This window comes from Musca domestica, unplaced genomic scaffold (assembly GCF_030504385.1).
Source record: "Musca domestica strain aabys unplaced genomic scaffold, Musca_domestica.polishedcontigs.V.1.1 2, whole genome shotgun sequence".
NCBI lineage: Eukaryota > Metazoa > Arthropoda > Insecta > Diptera > Muscidae > Musca > Musca domestica.
The window spans coordinates 1,879,091-1,901,426 of record NW_026712249.1 but is presented as its reverse complement, the minus strand read 5'-3'; the positions used below and the strand labels follow the sequence as shown (position 1 = coordinate 1,901,426).

At 37.7% G+C, this 22,336-nt stretch overlaps 1 protein-coding gene across 3 annotated transcripts; it reads right to left on the bottom strand.

The window, feature by feature from the left end:
- Positions 1 to 1,117: 1,117 nt before the first annotated feature.
- Positions 1,118 to 20,673, bottom strand: LOC101896011 (uncharacterized). Of its 3 annotated transcripts, none has more exons than XM_059121610.1 (5): positions 20,358 to 20,673; positions 3,508 to 3,708; positions 3,157 to 3,427; positions 1,786 to 3,090; positions 1,118 to 1,723 (listed from the first exon to the last, which is right to left on the bottom strand). In XM_059121610.1, the coding sequence occupies exons 2-5, from the start codon at positions 3,676 to 3,678 to the stop codon at positions 1,584 to 1,586; spliced, it is 1,887 nt and encodes a 628-aa protein (XP_058977593.1). In that variant the 5' UTR covers positions 3,679 to 3,708; positions 20,358 to 20,673; the 3' UTR covers positions 1,118 to 1,583. The 3 variants fall into 3 exon arrangements, with proteins under 3 accessions (XP_058977593.1, XP_058977594.1, XP_005183058.2); XM_059121611.1 differs by lacking the exon at positions 20,358 to 20,673 and adding an exon at positions 3,810 to 4,200; XM_005183001.4 differs by lacking the exon at positions 20,358 to 20,673 and having other exon boundaries at positions 3,508 to 4,199.
- Positions 20,674 to 22,336: the final 1,663 nt, after the last annotated feature.

Here is a 22,336-nt window from a genome sequence, read left to right as displayed (position 1 = left end):
TCATATCAGCATGGACTATTATTTGGTACGAAAAATATGGGTAAAATCTTAAAAGTGCCTGGGAGAAAAAAGAACCTATTAGAAATAAATTATTAAAATACCGAGGTTGTACATTTTTGGGGGATATTCGAAAACGAGGAACTACACAGGGTGAGATGAAAAAACTGCAACCAATTTCGGACTGCTGTCATTTCTAAGCCACCTATCCGACAGCTGTTAAAATTATTCCAGTGACAAGTAAGTGGACGGAAAAAACAGCAACATCAGCAGAAAGGGTTCGAAAAGTAAAGAAGCGGCTTGATGGAAACCCGCGTCGCAGTGGCCGAAAAATGGCTCATGAGCTGAACATAATCCATTCGGCAAATATTGAAAAATAAGCTCGGGGTAAACCATTGAAATTCCAAATACTGAAAGAATTTACACCGCAAAAGAAAGAAAATAGACTCAAAAGAGCTTCGTTCTCCAGCAGTTTGTAAACAAACAAAATGATCGTGTTTACTTGCCAAAGAGGTCAGCTGAAATGTGCACCTTCGGTTGGCCACCAGAACTCAAACGCAGGCCATGGTGATGGTGTGGGTCGCCATAACAGCCGATGGTCGCTCTCCGACCGTATTTGTCGACCGTGGCAGCAGAATAAATGGCAAATAATATCTCGAAAATATTCTGGAGGTGTATTAAAGCCTTGGACACGCAAACATTTTGGCCGCAGACCTTGAACATTCCAATAGGATTCAGCATCATCGCACTCAGCACGCGCCACCCAAGAATGATTACAAAATGAGGTTCCTCGCTTCATTTCCAGCACACAATGGCCACCAAAATCTCCGGATACCAATCCACTCCATTCCTTCCTTTTGACTAATTATCTTAAAATTAGCCAATTTTAAATGGTCTCCAAGCTAAATGTATCATTTCACAACATAAATGGACTTATTGCCTATATGTACTTCGGAATTTGTACACTCACTAAGATCTTCCATTACCCGAAAACGAACAAAATTTCCAGCCACCCAAAAACTCAACCCGCAGTATAATTTATAGTGAATAGATTAAAAAAAACATTATAGAAAACCACTATCCATTGAAAAAAACGCCAACAATTGGAATTTCTAATTCTATTTCCGTTTTCTTTCTTTCTTTATTTCTTTCTGTTGTGCACATGCATTTGTTTGTATGTATCTACGTCTTTTTTTTGTAATCACTTCGAGGGAACTAAAAGTGTCCCATTGTTTATGAATGCCATTTTTTTGTTTTGTTTTTGTTCGCTTATCTTCTAATAAATTACTAAGTAAATTTAAATTTCATATCCATAATAAACTATGAGCCTAAGTAGTTTATGCGAGAAAGCTTTATAAAAATTGAAAACAAATAAATTAGAGCTGTAAAACTTTACAATTCATTTCGTTTGTCTGCGGATAAGTAATCGAGGCCTTTGAATGCCAAGCAGCAGCCAGCAGCTAGCGGTCAGCGATTTCGCTTCTCGTTCTCTCTCTCTTCTAAGCTAAAAACTAGGTTTATTCTAAATTCACTATTTACAGTTTTTGAAGCCGACCAACAGCTTGATGAAGTTTAATTCGGTGGTTTCAAGATTCAGGGGTGGGGGATTTTTTGCCAATACTTCTTCGGATTGTCGATTCGAGCAACCAGAACAACAGCGCCAAACATGTCAGGGTGTTGATGCAATGAATCGTGACGGCATAGCCATACGTATCGGTTATGAGACCTGGAAATAGAGAACGAGATTATAGAGAGCTTTTTCCACGATAATCAGATTTGGAATCTTACCCAGCAATGGACCCAAAGCGAAGGAAAAGATGGAATTGAAAATCAATTGAATGCCCGAGGCAGCTGGCAGACGATTTAGCGGCACATAACTGGGTATAATCAACGGCGAGAATATGGTGCGGAAACCCTTGCCGAATCCAATCAAGAGGAACACAACCAACACCACATTGTACGAGTCCGTTAGCGTGACAATGAGACGTCCTATGGATATGGAGATGATGCCGAAAGCAAACAGAACCCGATTGTCCAGTTTGACCTTTTCCAAGGCGAATGGTGCCAGGAACCGCACTGCAATGTCCATGCCACCCAACAACGACATGGCCAAGGAAATCTGAGTATCCGAATAACCGAAACTGTTCAAGATGAACGGCGTCAAAACGGAGAAATTCATTTCGCCGAACATCATCATGGTCATGCCGGCGGCCAAATTGACAAATGTAAAGTCCTTCAACAGATCCAAATCGAAAAATGTAACAATTTTTTGCCAGATAGTCATGCGGCTCTTAATGCGTTCCTCCTCTTCGAGCTGGGCTTCTTTCAATGCCTCCTCCTCCTTCTTGGCTGCTTCCGATTTATTTTGCAACAAGGCTTTCTCTTCGGCACAGGTGCAATGGAAGCCATCTGCCTTGGAGTAGATGCTCAATTTGCTGGCATAACGGTCTAATTCCTCTCGCTCCCGATTGAAATAGTTAGGCTTATAGAGAGAATTATCCTGGTGTTCCGCATGTTCGTTGCCCTCCTCACAACTGTCTATGTATTTGAGGCCCTTTATGGATCTGTAGCGGGCACTTTTCTTCTCTGACAAGGACAGCTTTGACCCATACCAGCCGTCGTTGGCCCGAGCCATCATGGGGGTGCCTGGTTCTATGATCTCATAGCCTGGCTTCTCTGGATCATCGTCGTTGAAGAGATATTGCGACGAGAAAATGCTTCTCTTTTCTCTCTTTTGATATTGGCAGTATTTGCATTCAAAGTGGTCTGTGGGATCCTTGGAAGGTATAGTTCCATTTGCAATAGTGTTGCCATTGGCTTCCTTTAATTTCTCCTCTTCCGGTTTGGGTGAATGCCATAGCACAGGTTGGAATGTTATGGCGCACAGGAAAGCATTCAACGAGATTGCCGAGTAGATCAGAATGGAACCTTGGGCGCCGTAGTAGGCCAGTAAGAGGGTCGATATGTGAGGGAATATGATGGGTCCAAGCCCAGTGATGGTCCATGAAAATCCAGTGGCCTTTCTGCGTTTGTTTTTGAAGTAGGTATTCACAGCCAGAGAGCTGGCAGCCATTGAAAGACCCAAACCAATGCCTGTGGAGAAAATAAAATGAAGGACATTAAATGATAAAAATGTGGGCGCATGCATTTCGAACTTACCATAAATACAGGAAAAGCTTATCAAATATTGGACAAAGGTTCTGCAAAAGGCCGATGTAAAAATTCCCACAAATCCCAAAAGACTGCCGGCCAAAGCAACCTGTCTGAATGTAAATCTACGGAACATTGCTCCATTTACCAAACCCACCAGCGAGGATATGGCCATAACCACATTCACAATTGTGGTCGTTTGTTTGGCATCAAAGTTAAAGGACGCCATGCGCTGTCTGTAGATCAGGCCATACTGTTGCAGGGGTGGGAATAATGAGAACTGTTTGGAAAATAAAGATCATAATATTATTAACACATTCCATGGGCTAACCGGACTGGTCGGTCTGTCAATCCACTTACATTGCTGAAACCCGCTGCCAGACACACCACCCATCCCCAGCCACCATCGGGGGCCACAAAATCCGGTCCCAAGTCACTTTTGTCTCTTCGCTTTTGTTTCTTTGGTTTTGTTGTTGCTTTGTAGACGACCGCATTGTTGGGGTCCGTCAGCGATGACTTCTCCTCCACCATCCTTAATGAGGTATTCTGCTATTTATTGTCCTGCAAAGATAAAGGAATGCCATTATTGTTATCGCCCGCCTAGTCGTGGAATAAGTTGTGAAATATTATTTGATGCAAATGCCGCTGGAGTGGTGCCCAACCCTAGTATCCGTGTCAGAATGGTCCCTCATTGTTGGCTTTACAATTTGCATGCCAATGGGGGCCATAATTCTTAAGCGATTATTTATCAAAGGGAATTCGAATTCGTGAATGTAGTGGCAACAATGGAACGTCTATTGTTGTCGTAGTTGGCTTTGAGGCTGATGATTATTTTGGAATCTAGACACGCTTAAGAACCTCATTTTTCGCTCAGTTTTGCACACTCGCACATACACACACACACACTCACGCAGATCATCGATCACCGATGATGACACAATGACTCGGCAATAAATCCAACAGCAAATGCTTAAAACAGCTCCGTATATCTTTATGGCTGATTGTATCCGCCGCTAGCCTGAGGTTCTCAAACAAACAACACGCTACCAAAATTAAAAGCTACATAAGTATGAACGAACGAATGAATGAATGTAAATTTGTGAAATTCCCCCATGGAATTTTGCCTTTTGCCGCACTTAACGGCACGAAAGTAGATTTTTCACAATAAATTTTATTGAAACGAAAAGATTGAGTGAAGGAAGACTTGTCAACCAGAACAGAAGAAGAAGAAGACATTTCAATATTTCGGAACTCTCGAGAGACTGTTGTTGTGGTGGGTTGCACAGAATTTAAGCAAATAAAATTGTGAAATTATTTCGGGGATTTTATTTTCAATTAACAATTAATTGTGAGAATCACTTTTGTTTTCAATCAATTTGTCTAGAGATATTGACTTAATATTGCAAATGGTTGAGGTTATTGTCGTTGAAATTATTTGAAACTTGTTAACAGCAGCGTACGAAAATAAACTATTTGAAACGTTTGCAATCGTCTCGTTCTGTATTTTTTATACCCTCCACCATGGGTAGGAGGGTATATTAACTTTGTCATTCCGTTTGTAACACTTCTAAATATTCGTCGTAGACCCCATAAAGTATATATATTCATAATCAGCATAAAATTCTAAGACGATTTAGCGATGTCCGTCTGTCTGTCTGTCTGTCTGTCTGTCTGTCTGTCTGTCTGTCCGTCTGTCTGTCTGTCCGTCTGTCTGTCTGTCCGTCTGTCTGTCTGTCTGTTGAAATCACGATAGAGCCCACATTATTTGACGTAGACCTTTGAAATTTGGCACAAGTGTGTGTATTGTCCCTAGGATGATTGGTATTGAAAATGAGATATATCGGTCCACGTTCTGGTATAGTTCCCACATAACGGTACCTCCTGATATTCGGTATTTTGATGATTTATGCCACATTTTTTCACGGATTTATCTGAAAATTGGTATTTGTAGGTCATGACGGGTCCCTGAGCGTGTGGCGAAACATTGCATGTATAGGTCCACGTTTTGGTATAGCCCCCATATAACGGTACCTACCGATATTCGGTATTTTGATGATTTATGCCACATTTTTTCACGGATTTGTCTGAAAATTGGTATTTGTAGGTCACAACGGGTCCTAGTTCGTGTGGCGAAACATTGTAATTATAGGTGCACGTGTTGGTGTAGCCCCTATATAACGGTACCTCCCGATATATGGCATATGGCTAGAGAGGGTATACAGGGTGAGATGAAATAGCTGCTAGCAACTTCAGATTGCTGTCATTTCTAAGCCAATCGTCCGACAGCTGATAAAATTATTCCAGCGACAGCTCATTATATTGTTTACAAGCGTACAAAAGCATTTTGGTGAGAACTTTCCAGAAAAATGTTATCCGTGATGGAATTTAGGCGTGATAGTGTGATTTCTTTATATTTGGCTGGAGAACCACAAGTGGCTATCGTTAGAGTACTCCACCATTTCAATGTGAATAAATATTTTGTGTCATTACCGTGATACTGATAGCGTAGCCCGGCGACAATGAAGTGGACGGAAGAAAAAGTAAAGAAGCGACTTGATCGAAGCCCGCGTCGTAGTGACCGAAAAATGGCTCGTGAGCTGAACATATCACAATATTCCATTTGGCAAATATTGAAAATGAGCTCGGGGTAAAGTCATTGAACTTCCAAAAAGCGCAAGAACTTACACCGCAACAGAAAAAAAAATAGACTCAGAAGAGCTAAAAAATTGCTTCGCTTGGCCGAAAGTGGTGAACTGCCGAATTTGGTTTTCTACGATAAGAAACATTCGTTGTCCAGCGGTTTGTAAACAAACAAAATGATCGTGTTGACTTGCGAAAGAGGTCAGATGAAAATGTGCACCTCGGTTGGCCACCAGAACTCAAGCGCCGGCGATGGTGATGATGTGGTCCGCCATAACAGCCGCAGACCTTGGACATGCCAACACGATTCAGAACCATCGCACCCAGCACGCGCCAATCTGTTAGACTATTGTGTGTGTGTATTTTAACAAGGCTGGCACTAAAAAATACCGAAGTGTCGATCACCTCAAGCAAGTGCTTCGCCGAGAATGGGCCAAAACATCGCAGAGCAACATTCGGGCAGCGTGTGACGGTTTCATTGTCCGTTTGAAAGCCATAATTCGTGCGAAAGGTGACCAATTCGAACAAATCTAAACTTATTCTAAAATTTGATGCTATTTCCGACATTTTTTGCTTTCATTCAATAAAATTTAAAAACAAATGTAAAAATTATGGCGTTTGACTTTATTGCAGTTTTTTTTTTATCTCACTCTGTATACAAAAATATATTTGAAAATATATCATAATTTTTGATCAATTTTTTATCGAATTATTTTCGAGTTGAGGCATGAAAGTAACATTAAATTCCGTTTTAGGTAAAAAGTGCCGAATGAAATATTTTTAAACGGCGAATCTCAGAATATCCTATATATATCTAAGATTAATAGTTTTTAAAAGAGGGAAGGGAGGATATCCCAGACAAAAAACAAGGGAACTGATGAGGATTGGTGGCTCTTTCCGAAACCTAGGTATTCCCTGCCTTACCCCCTGGTAAACATTACCATCGTTCTCCACTAGCAAACAAATGTTGTTTTTATAACCTGACCATTTGCAACAACAAAATACGACGCTATCCCGAACAAACAAGCCAACACTGTTCTTTTAAATTATATATATCAAGTGAAAAAAGGAACGTTTGTTACTGGTCCAAGTCAAAAGTCTCCCTTAATATTTCATTTTTAACCGACTCCCGCATTTTTCAGAACTATTTATCTGAAACGGATCTTTTTTGTTAAATATGTTCTTCGGTAACATGGATTAATCTTCCATCAAATTTTAAAGAAATAGAAATTTCCTTTTGTCCTACCCTAAAAGCTCTTGTCAGATTCTGTACATCATGCCAAGAAGAAAATCGTTTGTGTTTAAGAGGGAGTGCCCCAATCACTCAATGACTTAAAATCGATAGATGAAGGCAATCTTGGCATAGAATGTTGTTGATAATAATCACTTCTTGTCGTAGGGATCCTTAATTTATTCCATGAAAATAGGAGTTGCGAACACAAATGACCAGGGAAATAACCAAGAGGACTGCTGGTAGTGGCAATTCAGTATGTATCCATATATGAAATACGATAAGATAAGGATCACTAAATCTCTTTCTATCAGGCATCTTAAATATGGTGGTGGCACCAGCAGCTCATATTGAGATAAGTTGTCAGCCGAATAACTAAAAAAAAGGAAATCTTGAGTTCTGACCAACATAACTGTCCGAATGCATTGGTATTATTATCGCCAAAATATAGAGATTCAGAATCATTTTTTACTAAATAATTTAAAAAAAAATATATCCTACATAAATTAGTAATGCAGGTCCACCTTCTGATATAACCCTATAAAAAGGGTTAAAATACTTTGAAGGTAGTAGATTTAAATTTTAAGTTATCCAGAATGAAGATACCTTCTTGTATAAAAATACCAAGGTATCTTTGTCCACATATACTAACGGCTTTAGATTCTTTGTTTGCGGCCAGTAAACTAGATGGTGGCTGGTCTTAAATTACCAACTAATTTTTAACACCTCAAAAATTGGTAAAACTCAAAAAAGTCAAAGGAAACGGTATAACTGTATAATGATCGACACTTTGGTATTCTTTAGTGCCAACCTTGCTTTCCAAAATATTCCAGACACAATAGTCCAACGGATTGGTATCCGGAGATTTTGGTGGCCAGTGTGCGCTGGAAATGAAACGGGAAACCTCATTTTGTAACCAATCTTGAGTGGCGCGTTCTGAGTGCGATGGTGCTGAGTCCTGTTGGAATGTCCAAGGTCTGCGGCCAAAATGTTTGCGTGCTCAAGGCTTTAATACACCCTCAAAAATATTTTCGCGATAATATTCGGCATTTATTCCGATGCTACGGTCGATTATACGAGCGGAGAGCGACCATCGGCTGTAATGGCGGCCCACACCACACCATCACCATGGCCGGCGCTTGAGTTCTGGTGGCCAACCGGAGGTGCACATTTCCAGCTGACCTCTTTGGCAAGTAAACACGATCAGTTTGTTTGTTAACAAACTGCTGGACAACGAATGTTTTCTCATCGGAGAAAACCAAATTCGGCAGTTCACCACTTTCGGCCAAGCGAAGCAACTCTTTAGCTCTTTTGAGTTTATATTCTTTCTGTTGCGGTGTAAATTCTTTTATTTTTTGGAATTCCAATGGCTTTACCCCGAGCTCATTTTTCAATATTTGCCGAATGGAATATTGCGATATGTTCAGCTCACGAGCCATTTTTCGGCCACTGCGACGCGGGTTTCGATCAAGTCGCTTCTTTAATTTTCGAACCATTTCTGCTGATGTTGCTGTTTTCTTCCGTCCACTTCCTTGACGTCGTGATACGCTACTAGTATCACGGTAACGAACGATGGTACGAGTAATGAAAATGTTTGTTCTTTTGCTCTGTTTTTTTAAAGAATAACTCATTTGTTTCAACCTACTGATAATCCAGATTGGGTTATTCGGCGCATACAGCTCTCAAGTTGTTGCTGCGCTTTGCTTGTTCAGAAAAGTTTGCGGAAAAATATTCCAGACTAATGGGCAGAACTAATCATCTTTGAACATTTTAATCCATGAAATTCTCTAATCGCCCACAATTCCATTCGACATCGACATCTCTGTATTCTGGACAATCAATTCACCATAAATACCCAAAACCGGTAATCTACCATTTTCGTTCGTGTAGGTAGAGATCGATTAGGTGGTGAGCCTTCTTTTTTTTGTTGATGATGTTGTTGTTGTTGCTTTGTCTACTTTCCTATTTTCGTTTACAGGTTGTCGTACAAACCAAGTTGAAATTGCCGGCAATCCTCCTATGATAATTTTCGCACCTGATTTGAATGGCAATCAAGACGACAACGTTGGCGACGTTGATGACAATCTATGGTTCGTACGACTCGTGTTTACATCAGCCAAACAAAATACGTTTGTATGTAAATATATGCTTCCTAACAAATCGATAAACAATTTTCGATTATGTCGTTTTGGCTGGCTTTGGCATGAAAGCAAATCAAACACCACCCTCCGCCCCACCCCCAAAATCAACATCATTTTGCAGCAACATGAAATTTAATAGCGTCAATTACTTTAAAGGCGATCTTTCTTCTTTTATGGAAATTTTGACAATCATTCCGAACGGTGATTCATGGCGAATTCGGCTTAAGTATTGAAGAATGAAAGACACGTTTAAACATGCACACTGCAAATGGAAGAACACATACGCCGGATTTCTTGAAATGAACCACTTATCTTGATCACTTGTACGCCTTGCTTATAATGACTTCATGCGGATCCCCTCCTCAACCCACACCACTTGATGGTTGGACATGCTGCAGCCCCATACATCAATGGCCTGATGATACGCTTGAACAAAAAGCTCGAGAAGATAAAGTTAATCAGTTTCAATGTAACAACGCTCGAATCGATAAAGTGCCTACTTTGGAATTAATTCTTCTCTAGGAAAATAATTCCTTTATAAATGACTACGATCCTGTTAAGCAGGATTCTGTCTGTCCGTTTGCCTTGCTTTGCATTCACATCCACATCCTTCGGACCATTTATTCCAATCAAAATCCCAGCATTTATTGCATCCGCATCTGTCAGAACGAATTGTCTGCAGCGTTACGTGGCCATCAGCCGACCAAGAAATATTAACATGGTCTATTAGCGTGGGGATGGTTTGTAGTTCGGTATTTGTTGCTGCTGCTGCTGTTATTGTTGTTGTTGTGGTGGACTAGCGAACATTTGTTTGCTCAGTCGATGTTTTTGGGTTGCTACGTCAAATACTGGTTTGTGTTTTCTGCAAGTAATGCTGAATATCAACAAAGTCGTGTGCGACTAATAACGACAATACACTTGTCTGTATTGGAGAAGATCTGAGGGAGTGTTAAAGGCCGCTTTGTAGGGGGCCTCGTTGAGGCGCTAAAGCCGTGGGCACGCAAACATTTTGGCCGCAGACCTTGGACATTCCAACAGGACTCAGCATCATCGCATTCAGCACGCGCTACTCAAGAATCGTTAGAAAATGAGCTTCCTCGCTTCATTTCCAGCGAACAATGACCACCAAAATCCCCGGATACCAATCCGTTGGACTATTGTGTCTGGAGTATTTTAGAAAGCAAGGTTGGCACTAAAAAATACCAAAATGTCGATCACCTCAAGCAAGCGCTTCGCCTGGAATGGACCAAAACACCACAGAGCAACATTCGGGCAGCGTGTGACGGTTTCATTTGCCGTTTGAAGGCCATAATTCGTGTCAAATTGACCAATTCGAACAAATTTAAATTTATCCCAAAAGTATGATGCTTTTTCCGACATTTTTTGCTTTCATTCAATAAAATTAAAAAAAATGTAAAAATTATGGCGTTTGACTTTGTTGCAGGTCTTTTTTATCTCACCCTTTATTCTAGGGCATATAGTTTATACGGAATTTTTAACCATTCTATAACATAGGGATCAAAAAGACCACTCTTATCACTTGATTGAGAATTATAATGTTCTACCAACATTATTCGCTTTTCTTTATTTCCATAAAGGGCCCTTCCGAGGGCGATCCGAAACCCCTTGATAATCAAATAAATTAGTCACTTAACTTTTCTTTTCTTTCCGCTCGTGATTGTGATTAAAACACAAGACAAAGTAATGCCAAAAAACATCAATGTCACACAGACAGGCAGTCAGACAGACGGAAGATATCGCCACAAACATTTTATGTTTCAAGTCTAAGAGCTGCAAAATCTACTTCCACTCCATTTCGATGTTGACATTAACAGAGCTTCATTTGAAGACATTGTTTGTAGCTGGAGAGAACAACGAACCGACAGTAGACTGCGAAAGAGAATTCGCGTCTATTTATGAATGTTTAAATTGAATTGCGTCATCAAGTACCGATTTTATTTTATTCTTTGTGAGACTTTTAAATGTTCGGAACTCGATTTTTATTAGCCAAAAGATATGTTGCATGTTGGACATGGGTATATAAACTTAAAATGTTCTATGTTTATTTACATTCATTTTCTTAATTGAAAATGTCTGTTATAAAAAAAAAATAAAATAAAAAAAATGGCCATATCCTTAAGATAGTGGCTGATTTGTCAAGTAATTTGCAATTATGCGATTCCATCGACTGCTACACTATTTATCGATTGATAAACCTAATTTCTATGGCATATTTGTTGAGTCATTTAAATACCTTTTTATTTGATGTTTAAAACGTAAACTTCCGCCGAAAATATTTCAAATCAGAAATGAAACACTCGAGTCCTTATCGCAAGCCTCCTAACCTGCTGGCATGTCAAATATACATATATGATATAAATATGTACATTATTATTATAATTTTCCCTTAGTCATATGCATTGCTAAAGCTAAATTGTCTTTATCAGTCCCGAAATTATCTATTCTATGGCATATTCCTGGTGTCATAAGTGCACGATTTGGTACAACATATTAAGTATGACGTCAAACATGAATTGTATCTGTTAAAAAAATGATGACTTTGTAAAAAAATAGGTGCAAATTAAGGATAGAATTACTTTAAAGGTATCTTACTGTTAAATATGGGACGGGAATCAGCATTGAAATTTTTGAAAAATTATTTTCTACATCAGATTATATGCAAAAATTGTAGGCTCTATTCCAAAATTTGTGTCAACATTGGACATTTTTTGCCAAGATTTAGATTTTAAAGTCCCAAATACAACCACTACCGGTGAGGAATAATGCCAGGTTTTTCAAAACATCCAAACTCCCGTCGTATAAGCTTATGCTAAAAGCAAGACTGCGGAGCTGAGCCTTTTTAATCAGACTTCGAAAACAAAACCCATATTTCAAGTCGTGTTATGATATGAAATCTTTCACTTCAACGTAAACTAAATAATAATTCAATTTGTGCTAAATCTTCGAATAGCATATCGGATAGTTACAAAATAGTTGATCAATATTGGACAGCTTTGCAGGCGAGGATTAAATATTTCAAATTATATAGTCGAAAAATACATATATTTATGACTTTTATTCAATTTTTTTTTTTCAAATTTCTAATTCTTAAAATATTAATGCACCTTGTGGGGTCCCAGACAAGAGTATCGAAGTGTTGCATGAAATGCTAAGAACAATTTTGTAATATAAACTTAAAAGAAGAAGTTAGAAAATCCCAACGAAACGTCGGATAAAAAATAAAATAAATAGTTTTTATTTTCATTAAATAAAACCCAGACCTAAAAGTCCAATAAGACAAAGTCTTAAATCACGGCGGGCGGGGCCGACTATATGATATAATACACCACTCTGGTACTTAGTAGAGCTCCCGTAACAAAAAGCTTTATATTGGGAATTTATGTGAAGTAGATCATACCAACTATAAACCTTATTCGGATACATTTCATGGCTTTAGAGTAGTCACAATTTTGGAACTAAGCCCAACTCTGATTCGATTTTCAAAAAAATTGACGATGGCTTTTGTACCTCTAGTACCAAATAACAATGCTATATAGTGCATGATATGACTTCGATACGAATTATATTAAATAATATTTATTGGAACCATAAATATGCCGGAACGAGTTTCACAGATTGAAAAAAATCGGTTGAATATGAAAAATCTATCCAATTTGGGCTGATATTACATATTTGGTGGACAATAACCGTAAAATCGTGAGAAGATGTATGTCGAATGTTTTTAAAAATCTAAACCGATCTTGATAAAATTTGGCAGAGGTATTTTTGAGCAGCATCTGATGCCCGGTATTACATATCATTGTTGTGGAGTGCATATTACGCATGTGTGGGGGGGCTTTAATATCAAATCGGATGCAACATATATATGAGAGATATACCTATATCTGAACAGATTTTCGTCAAATTTGAAGCACTTGCTTCTAGAAACAGTCATGATTCAGTTCATTTGGGTTGGTATTAGCCATTTTGTGCACAATAAACCTGATATCGGATAAAGATATATATGGGAGCTAGATTCAAATCTGATCCGATCTTGATATCATTTGATAGAGGTATTTCTGGGCTATATCTGATATCTGGTACCAAATATCCTTGTTGTGGAGTGCATATTACGCATTTGAGAGCAAAACCCCATATCGGATAAAACATATATATGGAGCTGTATCTATATCTGAACCGATTTTGAATTTGATGTACATGCTTCTAATTCGGTCGGATGTGCCAAAATTCAGGCTATTTGGACTTATATTGGGAATTTGATGCACAATTAATCCGAAATCGGTTAAAGATATATGGGAGCTATGTCTAAATCTGAACCGATTTTTAATTTCAGTAGGGTTCGTCCTTGGACAAAGCAAATAATTTGTGGGCATTTTCATCTTAATTGGAAAATAAATGCGACCTGCACTTGTTTACAAAAATATATGGACAGACGAACGGACGGGCAGTCAGGCTGACATGAATAAATCGACTCAGAAAGTGGTTCTATGAAGATCCTCAAAAGTTAATATTGGTCTATCTCGCATCCTCCTCCTCCATGTTACAAACAAATGCACAAAGACATAATACCCTTACCACAATGTGGTGTAGCGTATAAAAATATACGATTTTTGAGACTTGAACTTCGCAGAAATTGTTGCTTCGTCAGACATGGATGAATATCAAATTTTAAAGTGGCTCTTTAGTACAAATTGAAGAAATTATCTGTTGTCTTGCACCTATGGCGACGGGCTTCATTTGAAATTTTATGACTATAGCTCTAAAAGTGTAGAATTTAGTACAAAGAACACAGTTTTTAGTAGATTTTTAGTACACATTTCGAAATTATGTGTAGTCTTGGATCCGTAGTCCATATGTGCCTATTCCATCCATATGTGAAATGTAGATACTTTAGCCCTAAGAGTGTAAAATTTTTGCCAGAATAATAGTTTGTATTTATATATATAGCCCAGTAGGATAAATCTGTAAATTATTGATAAAAATGCGTACAATTATCAAAACTTTTTCTGCCCTCCTATTGAAAATAAATATTCATTGTTATTATATTTAAAAACATCCCATTCCCAACATTGCATTGTGTGAACTACATTGCCCGTTTGTAATTGACTGCAAATGACAGTGTCTGTGAATGTCTCCGCATGCGGCATTGTTTATGTAAATGTCATCCGAATAAAGTTTTGGTCATGTTCAAGTATCGGTAAAAAATGGAATTTATCACGTACTCGGTTGTGTTCCGAAAAATGCATTCCTAGGATTGAATGTGCAACCAAATCCCAGACTATTTTAAGTGCCGTCTGTCATCCGTTGAGACGCAGTCTCAGTCGTCGCAGTTGTTGTTTTTAATCCCGGCGACATGTAATTTTCCTCCCTGCCTCATGGCTGGATATGGAGATTATTAGAGAAACCCATGCAGCCTCTTTTGGGTTGGTTTGCTCGTTTGTTGAATTTTGACAATCGACAATTGACGCGGTCTCTTAAGAGGGTTATGGAGGGATAATGACGACACACATATGGTTTAATATTTCATAAACATACAAATTCGTTTTTCTTTGGGTATTTTATTGACAGCTATGTGACATTAGTGGGATTTGTTATGGCATGTTATTATGGTGTTTCTGTTGTTGTTGCTCCGATTAGTTTTTGTGGGTGTATTTGGTCAAGATTATAATGCATGCTGATCGAGCTCTATACGTGGGGTCTTTTCAATTGCATTCTGTCTGTGTTGTTGTCTGTCTCTCTGCAGTTGGAATTATCTCCATGATCGAAAATTCTCAGATGAGAAATGTTATTAACTCTCATATCGATTACATGGAGCAATTGCGCTCTGTTTATAGCCGAGAGTGTAAACTAGTTGTTGGCACTAATAACGAAAACAGCGTGCCAGCTATTTGACGTAGAGACAAGATAATAAACCAACAAAATACACTCTCCGCTATTTGCTTAGGGAAACAACAACATCTGAGCAAATAATAGTGAAAATAACTGATAAAATAAAGACTAAGTGAGGCAATAATTATTTGTCCAAAGCGGACAGAAAGGCAGGAAGGAAGTTATTACGTAAAACACGGAATAAGTAATACATTGTCGAAATTTTAGTATTGTATTAAAAGGGAGAATTCGATTAAACATTTTCTCCGTTACCTTCCAATCATTAATATCCAATTTAGTAGCTGTTTCATACTTTGAACTTTAGAACAATCAAAAAAGCAGCCGACCGGTTTTAGATGCATTCAGAATCGCGTCACGAAAATATTCGATTACGCCATACAAATGTGTCGCATTTGTTTCGTAGTTAGAGTAATTACCTTAACTTTAAACTTGTAATTGTTTAGAAATTAAATTGTTTTTAGTCGACGTCAACTGAATTGGAAAACCAAACACGTCATCGTCGTGATTTGTATTTTGTGTTTTTGTTGTTGTTTTCATAAAGATTAAGAATAATGAAAGAAATTACAATAGTCTATTGTCGTTTCTTGCCATACATTCTTGAACCATCGAAAAAATCATATCAAATAATGGATTTTCCAACCAATTTTTAGCAGTTGTAACTACGTTTGCAATTACATGTCACAACACATACACATTTTCAGATATGTACATAAATACTAGATATAACACTTAAATACGATTAGCCGAATGACACGTTGTAAATTAATGTGAAACCACTAAAATTAATAAATGTCTAAAAGTAGGGCGAGACCGACTTTATCATTCTCTACACCCCTTCGATTTTCACCGAAATTGGCATACTTGTTTCTATTCGGTCATAAGTGTCAAATTCCATCCCATTTGGGCTAATATTATACGTTCGTGGCACAATAAAAGGCAAATCGGATGAAGATATACAGGGTGATACCATTGTTATCCATTCTTGGGTGGCGCGTGCTGAGTCCTGTTGGAATATCCAAGGTCTGCGGCCAAAATGTTTGCGTGCCCAAGGCTTTAATACACCCTCCAAAATATGTTCTCGATAATGTTCGGCATTTATTTTGATGCAACGGCCGATTAATACGAGCGGAGAGCGACCATCGGCTGTTATGGCGTCAACATGGCCGGCGCTTGAGTTCTGGTGGTGGCAAAATTTCATCTGGGTCGGGAAATAAATGCGACCTGTACTTTGTTTACAAAAATACATGATCAGACAGATATACAGACGGAGAGACGGATGGACATCCATAAATCGACTCGGAATGTAATTCTAAGCAGATCATCAAAAGGAACTATGGGTCTATCTCTTTTCCTTTTGCCTGTTACAAACAAATGCACAAAGTCATAATACCCTGATCACCTTGTGGTGTAGGGTATATTTTACCAGTAGGCTCGGTAATGCAAATGTAGTTTGTTTACATTACCGATCAGCAGATATGCGTCTAAGTATAATTTTCAAAGTATAATTATTGTAATATTTTTTAAGATCTTCGGTTAAACATATCAACACAGTTAGTTCTAAGCTATTTGAGCTGAAAATTTTCAAATATGTTGGTATGGCATGTTGTTTAACACGAGTTTGTATTTTTCAGAAACCACATAAAAAACCCTCCTCAATTAATAAACCCAAATTTTATAAAACTAATTAAAATAATTATAATTTTAATTTCCTTTTACCTAAAGAGAAAAATTCCTAATTAACTGTTTATTATTTGTTTGTTTAGTTTCTTTGTTATTCGAAAATAAGTTATAAACATTTCTGCACTTTCCATCACACCACTAACAACAACAACAACGACGAGAAACACGTTTTTGGTGCCTGTAAAACATTTAATGGCCGATATTTATGGTCAAGCCATTGTTATGATTTTTTTTTTCTTTTCGTTTCTTTTTATCTGTCGATCCTGGCCGGCCGATAAGCGAATGGCCCAAATGTTTGTAACCTGGCGATGGATTTTTATCAAAGAAAATCGTTTCACGTGCGAATGGGTGCAGTGCTGCAGGTATATTAATTTTATTACTCGTGTGAAATTTTACAACCTTCCATGGGACGTTTTATGGCTTATTTTGACCGATTACCCACAGCACTTTCGGATATATAGAGCAATGAATTTCTCCATAAGGCTATAAAAATACATTTAATTAGACATCGCTAATGGCGAAGTTTTTACATGTGGAATTAAAAATTATATTTGGATATTAGATTGCGATATTCACTTATGGATGGGTGTAGATCAATGACGTGTGACAATACGTCTGTTGTCTCCGGGAACAAAGGGGATTACTTGTTCATAAACAAATTGACATATATTTTCATATCTGCAAATCCCCCACCTTCAACGGCAAGTTCGTTATCTTGCGCTATTTTCGTTTCAAGTTCACTGTACTTGGTGGCGTAACAATGAATTTTGCCCGAACAAAAAACGTCGAGGAAGAGTTTTGATTGCAAATAGATATAGGAAAATTTATTATTTTTTGCCAATAACCCGGTGGGATATTTTTAGAGAGGGTGATGGAAAATTGATTGGGTTGAGTTAAACCCAGAAAGGGATTTGCATTATATACCCAAATATTTGTAATCGTAGCCAAAGACGAAGTAAAATGTAACTGAAATAACTGAAACTATCAAATTTTCAGCATTTTCAGTAGTTGTATTTATGATATACAGGGTGAAATGAAAAAAAATGCAACCAACTTCAGACTGTTGTCATTTCTAAAATTATTCCAGCAATAGCTTATTATATTTTTTACAAGCGTACAAAAGAATTTGGCTGGAAAACCACAAGTGGCTAGAGCACTCCAGTATTTAAATGTGAATAAATCTTTTGTGTCTCGTACCATCGCTCGTTACCGTGACACTGGTAGCATAGCCCGACGTCAAGGAAGTGGACGGAATAAAACAGCAACATCATCAGAAATAGTTCAAAAAGTAAAGAAGCGACTTGATCGTATTAATCGACCGTGACATCAGAATAAATGCCGAATATTATAGCGAAAATATTCTGGAGTGTGTATTAAAGCCTTAGGCAGGCAAACAACAGGACTCAGTACCATCGCAGCACCCGCTACGCAAGAATGGTTACAAAATGAGGTTACTCGCTTCAACGTACAATGGAAAAATACTAAAGTGTTGATCACCTCAAGCAAGCACTTCGCCGGGAATGGGCCAAAATACCGCAGAGCGGGTAGCGTGTGACGGTTTCATTGGCCGTTTAAAGGCCGTATTTCGTGCCAATGGTGACAAATTCGACAAATCTAAACTTATTCTAAAATTTGATGATATTTCCGACATTTTTTGCTTTCATTCAAAAAACTTACAAAAAAAAAAAAAAATAAAATTATGGCGTTAGACTTTGTTGCAGTTTTTTATCTCAACCTGTATAGCCCATTTTCTACAGCCAATTGTCATTAGTTTCCTAGGAATATTTCAAGGCGTTGCAAATGAACTCAGTCCCGCATCCGATGATGGTGGCAATTAAAATTAGGTCTTAGAGAGGAAAATTAATGTGTGATATTTGAAGGGTAAAGATATTCAAGGGGTACCTAAAATAGACAAAAATTGTCAAGAGTCTTCGCCGTGCCAACTGACCCACAGCCAATTAGAAATTATGCAAAAAGTGTAAAACTTCTATTTGGGTTGGGTAACACTGAAGTTTTCGTGGAACCGAATAGGGGAACAGTTGAAAAGTGCACCTACCCTGCAATGTAGTCTTGAAATATAGGACAATCAGAAAAAATTGAAGTAGAAACCTATGTTCGATTTTTTAATATATCCGGTTGACAAATGTTTAAGCGATGGATTTTAACCCTAATTTATCACTATACGTGTTTCAGAGACGTTGTCAAAAAAGGAGATTTTATGTGCTGCAAAAACAACGTGCAGTGCAAAATTTCATAATGAAGGGGAGAAGGTTTTGGGGGGATCCGAAGCAGAATGCATAAAATTTGGAAGAAGTTGGCAAACAACGAATTTGTTGGTTACCCTCCAACCAGAGGAAGACAATTTCTAGAACTCAGTAAAAGATTGAAAATATTATTAAAAATATTTTTAGGAAACCCACATTTCAAGGACACTAAAAGTCAGAATTCAAAGGATACTTAAAAGCTTGCAAGGACCTTTCGGCCAAAATATGGAATTAAAACAAAAAATAAACAAAATTGTTGTCAATTTCAAAATTTGTAGATTTTTCATTTCACTCTGGGTTTGTATTTTAATGCGAAATTAATAATCGATTTATAAAAGCATACATTCCCATATAATAATTAATTTTGTTCAGTACTTATTTTACGTTAAAAGAAAGTTGCTCAAATCATTTTGATCTTTCTTCAAACCTAACATGAAAAATCGATTTGTGTCATTCATTTCCATATACCTATAAAATTATTACTAATTGTTTGAAAATCAATCGAAATTAGAATTGAATATGTCAACATTATTGCCACGAATTAAGTTAAGTGTGTTCACAAAATTATGCAAATGGAAAATTTACACAAGTAGCTTCATTCCAAATCTGAAAACGTCTTCTCGACATTTCCACTGTCTTTTTGAAAAAAATAAAAAAACACGACGATATCACAGATCTTATTCAAACGATGGCAAGTGTTGTTGTTGTTGTTGGGAGTAATGCCAACGCCAGATGATGATAAACTGTTTCGAAGATCATTGCCAAGGTTTGCATGTTTGAGTTAATAATAATTATATCTCCTCCGCCTTGTCATTGCTGAACGGGGAAACGACGTCCCCATTTTGGATAGATACAATGTTGTTGTAGTTGGCTACATGTCGTTTTTGTTGTTGCAGTTGTTTATTTGTTTGAAACCATTAATGAATGTCTGTTTTTTGAAATATTACGACCGTTGTGTAATTTTCAATAAGAATTTATTATTAAAAAAAGGCAATTATATTCGAATAGTTGCCTCTTGTCAATAAACTGTAATTTCTTTCTTTCATTTACGATTACAATGTTGGCACACGCACACACACACACTCGCACATACATCATTATAATAATTTATTATTATTATGGGACTGTCATTATGAAAATCCCATTGATTGATTAATCACAATTCCGTCGAAGCGGCAGAACAGCTCAAAATTGCAAATTTCGTTACTTTTTTTGCTCATTCTGACGTTTCACTTGTCTCGCACATCTGTGAGTCTGATCTTTTCCTTGGACACTGGCGTTATTGTTAATCCATTTGGCATTTCAAAATACAAATAAAAAACACAACACCTCATTAAAACTTACGATTCGAGATTAAAATAAAAATAACAATGAAAATGTTTTGTTCCAATTCGCGTTGTCTAATATTTTTTTGTTTTTGTTTTTGGTTTTTCGTCGTTTTTGCACAAGAGGAGATAATATTAAAATTTTTTTGTATTGATTATTTCTCTCTCCCTCTCTGGCTTTCTTTCGGCTCCTTTAGCTGTAGTCGTTTAATTTTATTCTTATTTGAAAAAAAATAAATAAATCACATTGTTATTTGAAATAAAATTATTCACGCCGTCACTCCGACCGAACGAGCTGTTGACTATTCCGTTCACGGCGCCTGACTTAACAGTCGGCTGTTCGGTTTGGTTGTTTTATAGAATTTCGATACAAAATCGAATGCCTCAGCAGCGGTATGGCCGGTTGTTCTCTGCAGTGAGACATCTACTCACGGCAGTCCGTCGTTCTTTTGCCAGCTCTCAAGCTGTGTGCGCAACCCACGATGCCGCTGAAACACATGCTACTCAATTTTCTCTTTCAAGCATCCAGCCGTGATCGTCGTCATCGAATTGGTGGACTTCCAACTCTCAGTGTTTGGATTTTCTTTCTTCAGAGTTGAGACTCGTTTGGCTGGATGGTTGACTGGTGGTTTTGGTGCTATGGACATTGTTGTTGTTAATTTGTAATTCTCAGCTCGCTGGCCGAACATAATTTCACCATGAAATGTTGGCTTAAATTTCCGCAATGTGTATCTTCGCCGGCCCGTTCGCCTGCTGCTTTTTAGACACATCTACATTGTTGTAGCCATCAGCTTAGATATCGCCGATCGATACTGATACGCTGCTGTCGGTAAATCCTTCAGATGCGGGAAAGTCCTTTAATTAGAGGCCATTTGACTGACAGCAGCAGCAGCAGAGATCAAAAAGCCGTTACCTGTGAGAGAGCGTTAAGTGTCTGTGGCACACGTGTTAGCCCTTTTGTAAGTGGGCGTGATGCTGCAGCTCACCCATTTTTTGCTTTTTTACGTTTTCCTCTTTTCATTAATCGCAAGTCGTCTAGCCAACGGCTTTGGCCAGCATTGGACCACACAAAATGCTAGCTGCTGGTTAGAATGTGAGCGAGTTCTTATTGAGTAGTTATTTATTTTCAATTTAAAGAGGAATAAAATAAAGCAATAAGATTCTTCATATTAACCAGATCGTACACGTACCGACACACAGACATGATTTTATTAAATGCAGTTTGTGTTGCATAGTAATATGATGTATAAACTTGAATATTCCTTCATCCACTTCTGTAGATATTCTGCGTTATAGCTGCACATTGCATTTCGTTTATTTAGTAAAAAAGTTTCATATCTCAAACAATTCAGTTGCGAAACCCCCCCCCCCCCCCCCCATTTTAATATATCGCAAAAAATAACTTCCTGAATAAAAAATATTTTTGAATATTTTAAAATTGCCATAACTCCTTAAATATTGAGTTTTCAGAGTTTTTAGCTATTATTTGTGATCACTTTTTATACCCTACACCACAAGGTGGTCAGGGTGTTATGTCTTTGTGCATTTGTTTGTAACAGACAAAAGGAAACGAGATAGACCCATAGTTCCTTTTGATCATCTGCATAGAATCACACTCTGAGTCGATTTATGAATGTCCGTCCGTCTGTCTGTCCGTCTGTCCATGTATATTTTTGTAAACAAAGTACAGTTCGCATTTATTGCCCTATCCCGATGAAGTTTGGCACAAATCATTTGTTTGGCCCAATGAAATTGGAGAAAATCGGTCAAAATTTAGATAAAGCGCCCATATATATACTCGTCCGATTTGCCTTTTCTGTGCACCAAAGTCTAAATATCAGCCCAAATAGTATGGAATTTGGCACATACAATTAAATTAGGCCTAAAAAACGTGTGCCAAATTTGATCGAAATCGGTTCAGATATAGCTATAGCTCCCATATATATTGCTCAACCGATTTTTTTATTTTTGTCCTCCGCAGCCGTAATATGCACTCGG

Excerpts from the sequence above, each read along its gene's own strand:
- LOC101896011 (XM_059121610.1), bottom strand. The coding sequence starts at position 3,678 with ATGGTGGAGGAGAAGTCATCGCTGACGGACCCCAACAATGCGGTCGTC. Across the intron at positions 3,428-3,507 it reads TGGCAGCGGGTTTCAGCAAT|TTCTCATTATTCCCACCCCT; the intron begins GTAAGTGGATTG and ends TTTTCCAAACAG. Across the intron at positions 1,724-1,785 it reads CGCTTTGGGTCCATTGCTGG|GTCTCATAACCGATACGTAT; the intron begins GTAAGATTCCAA and ends CTCTATTTCCAG.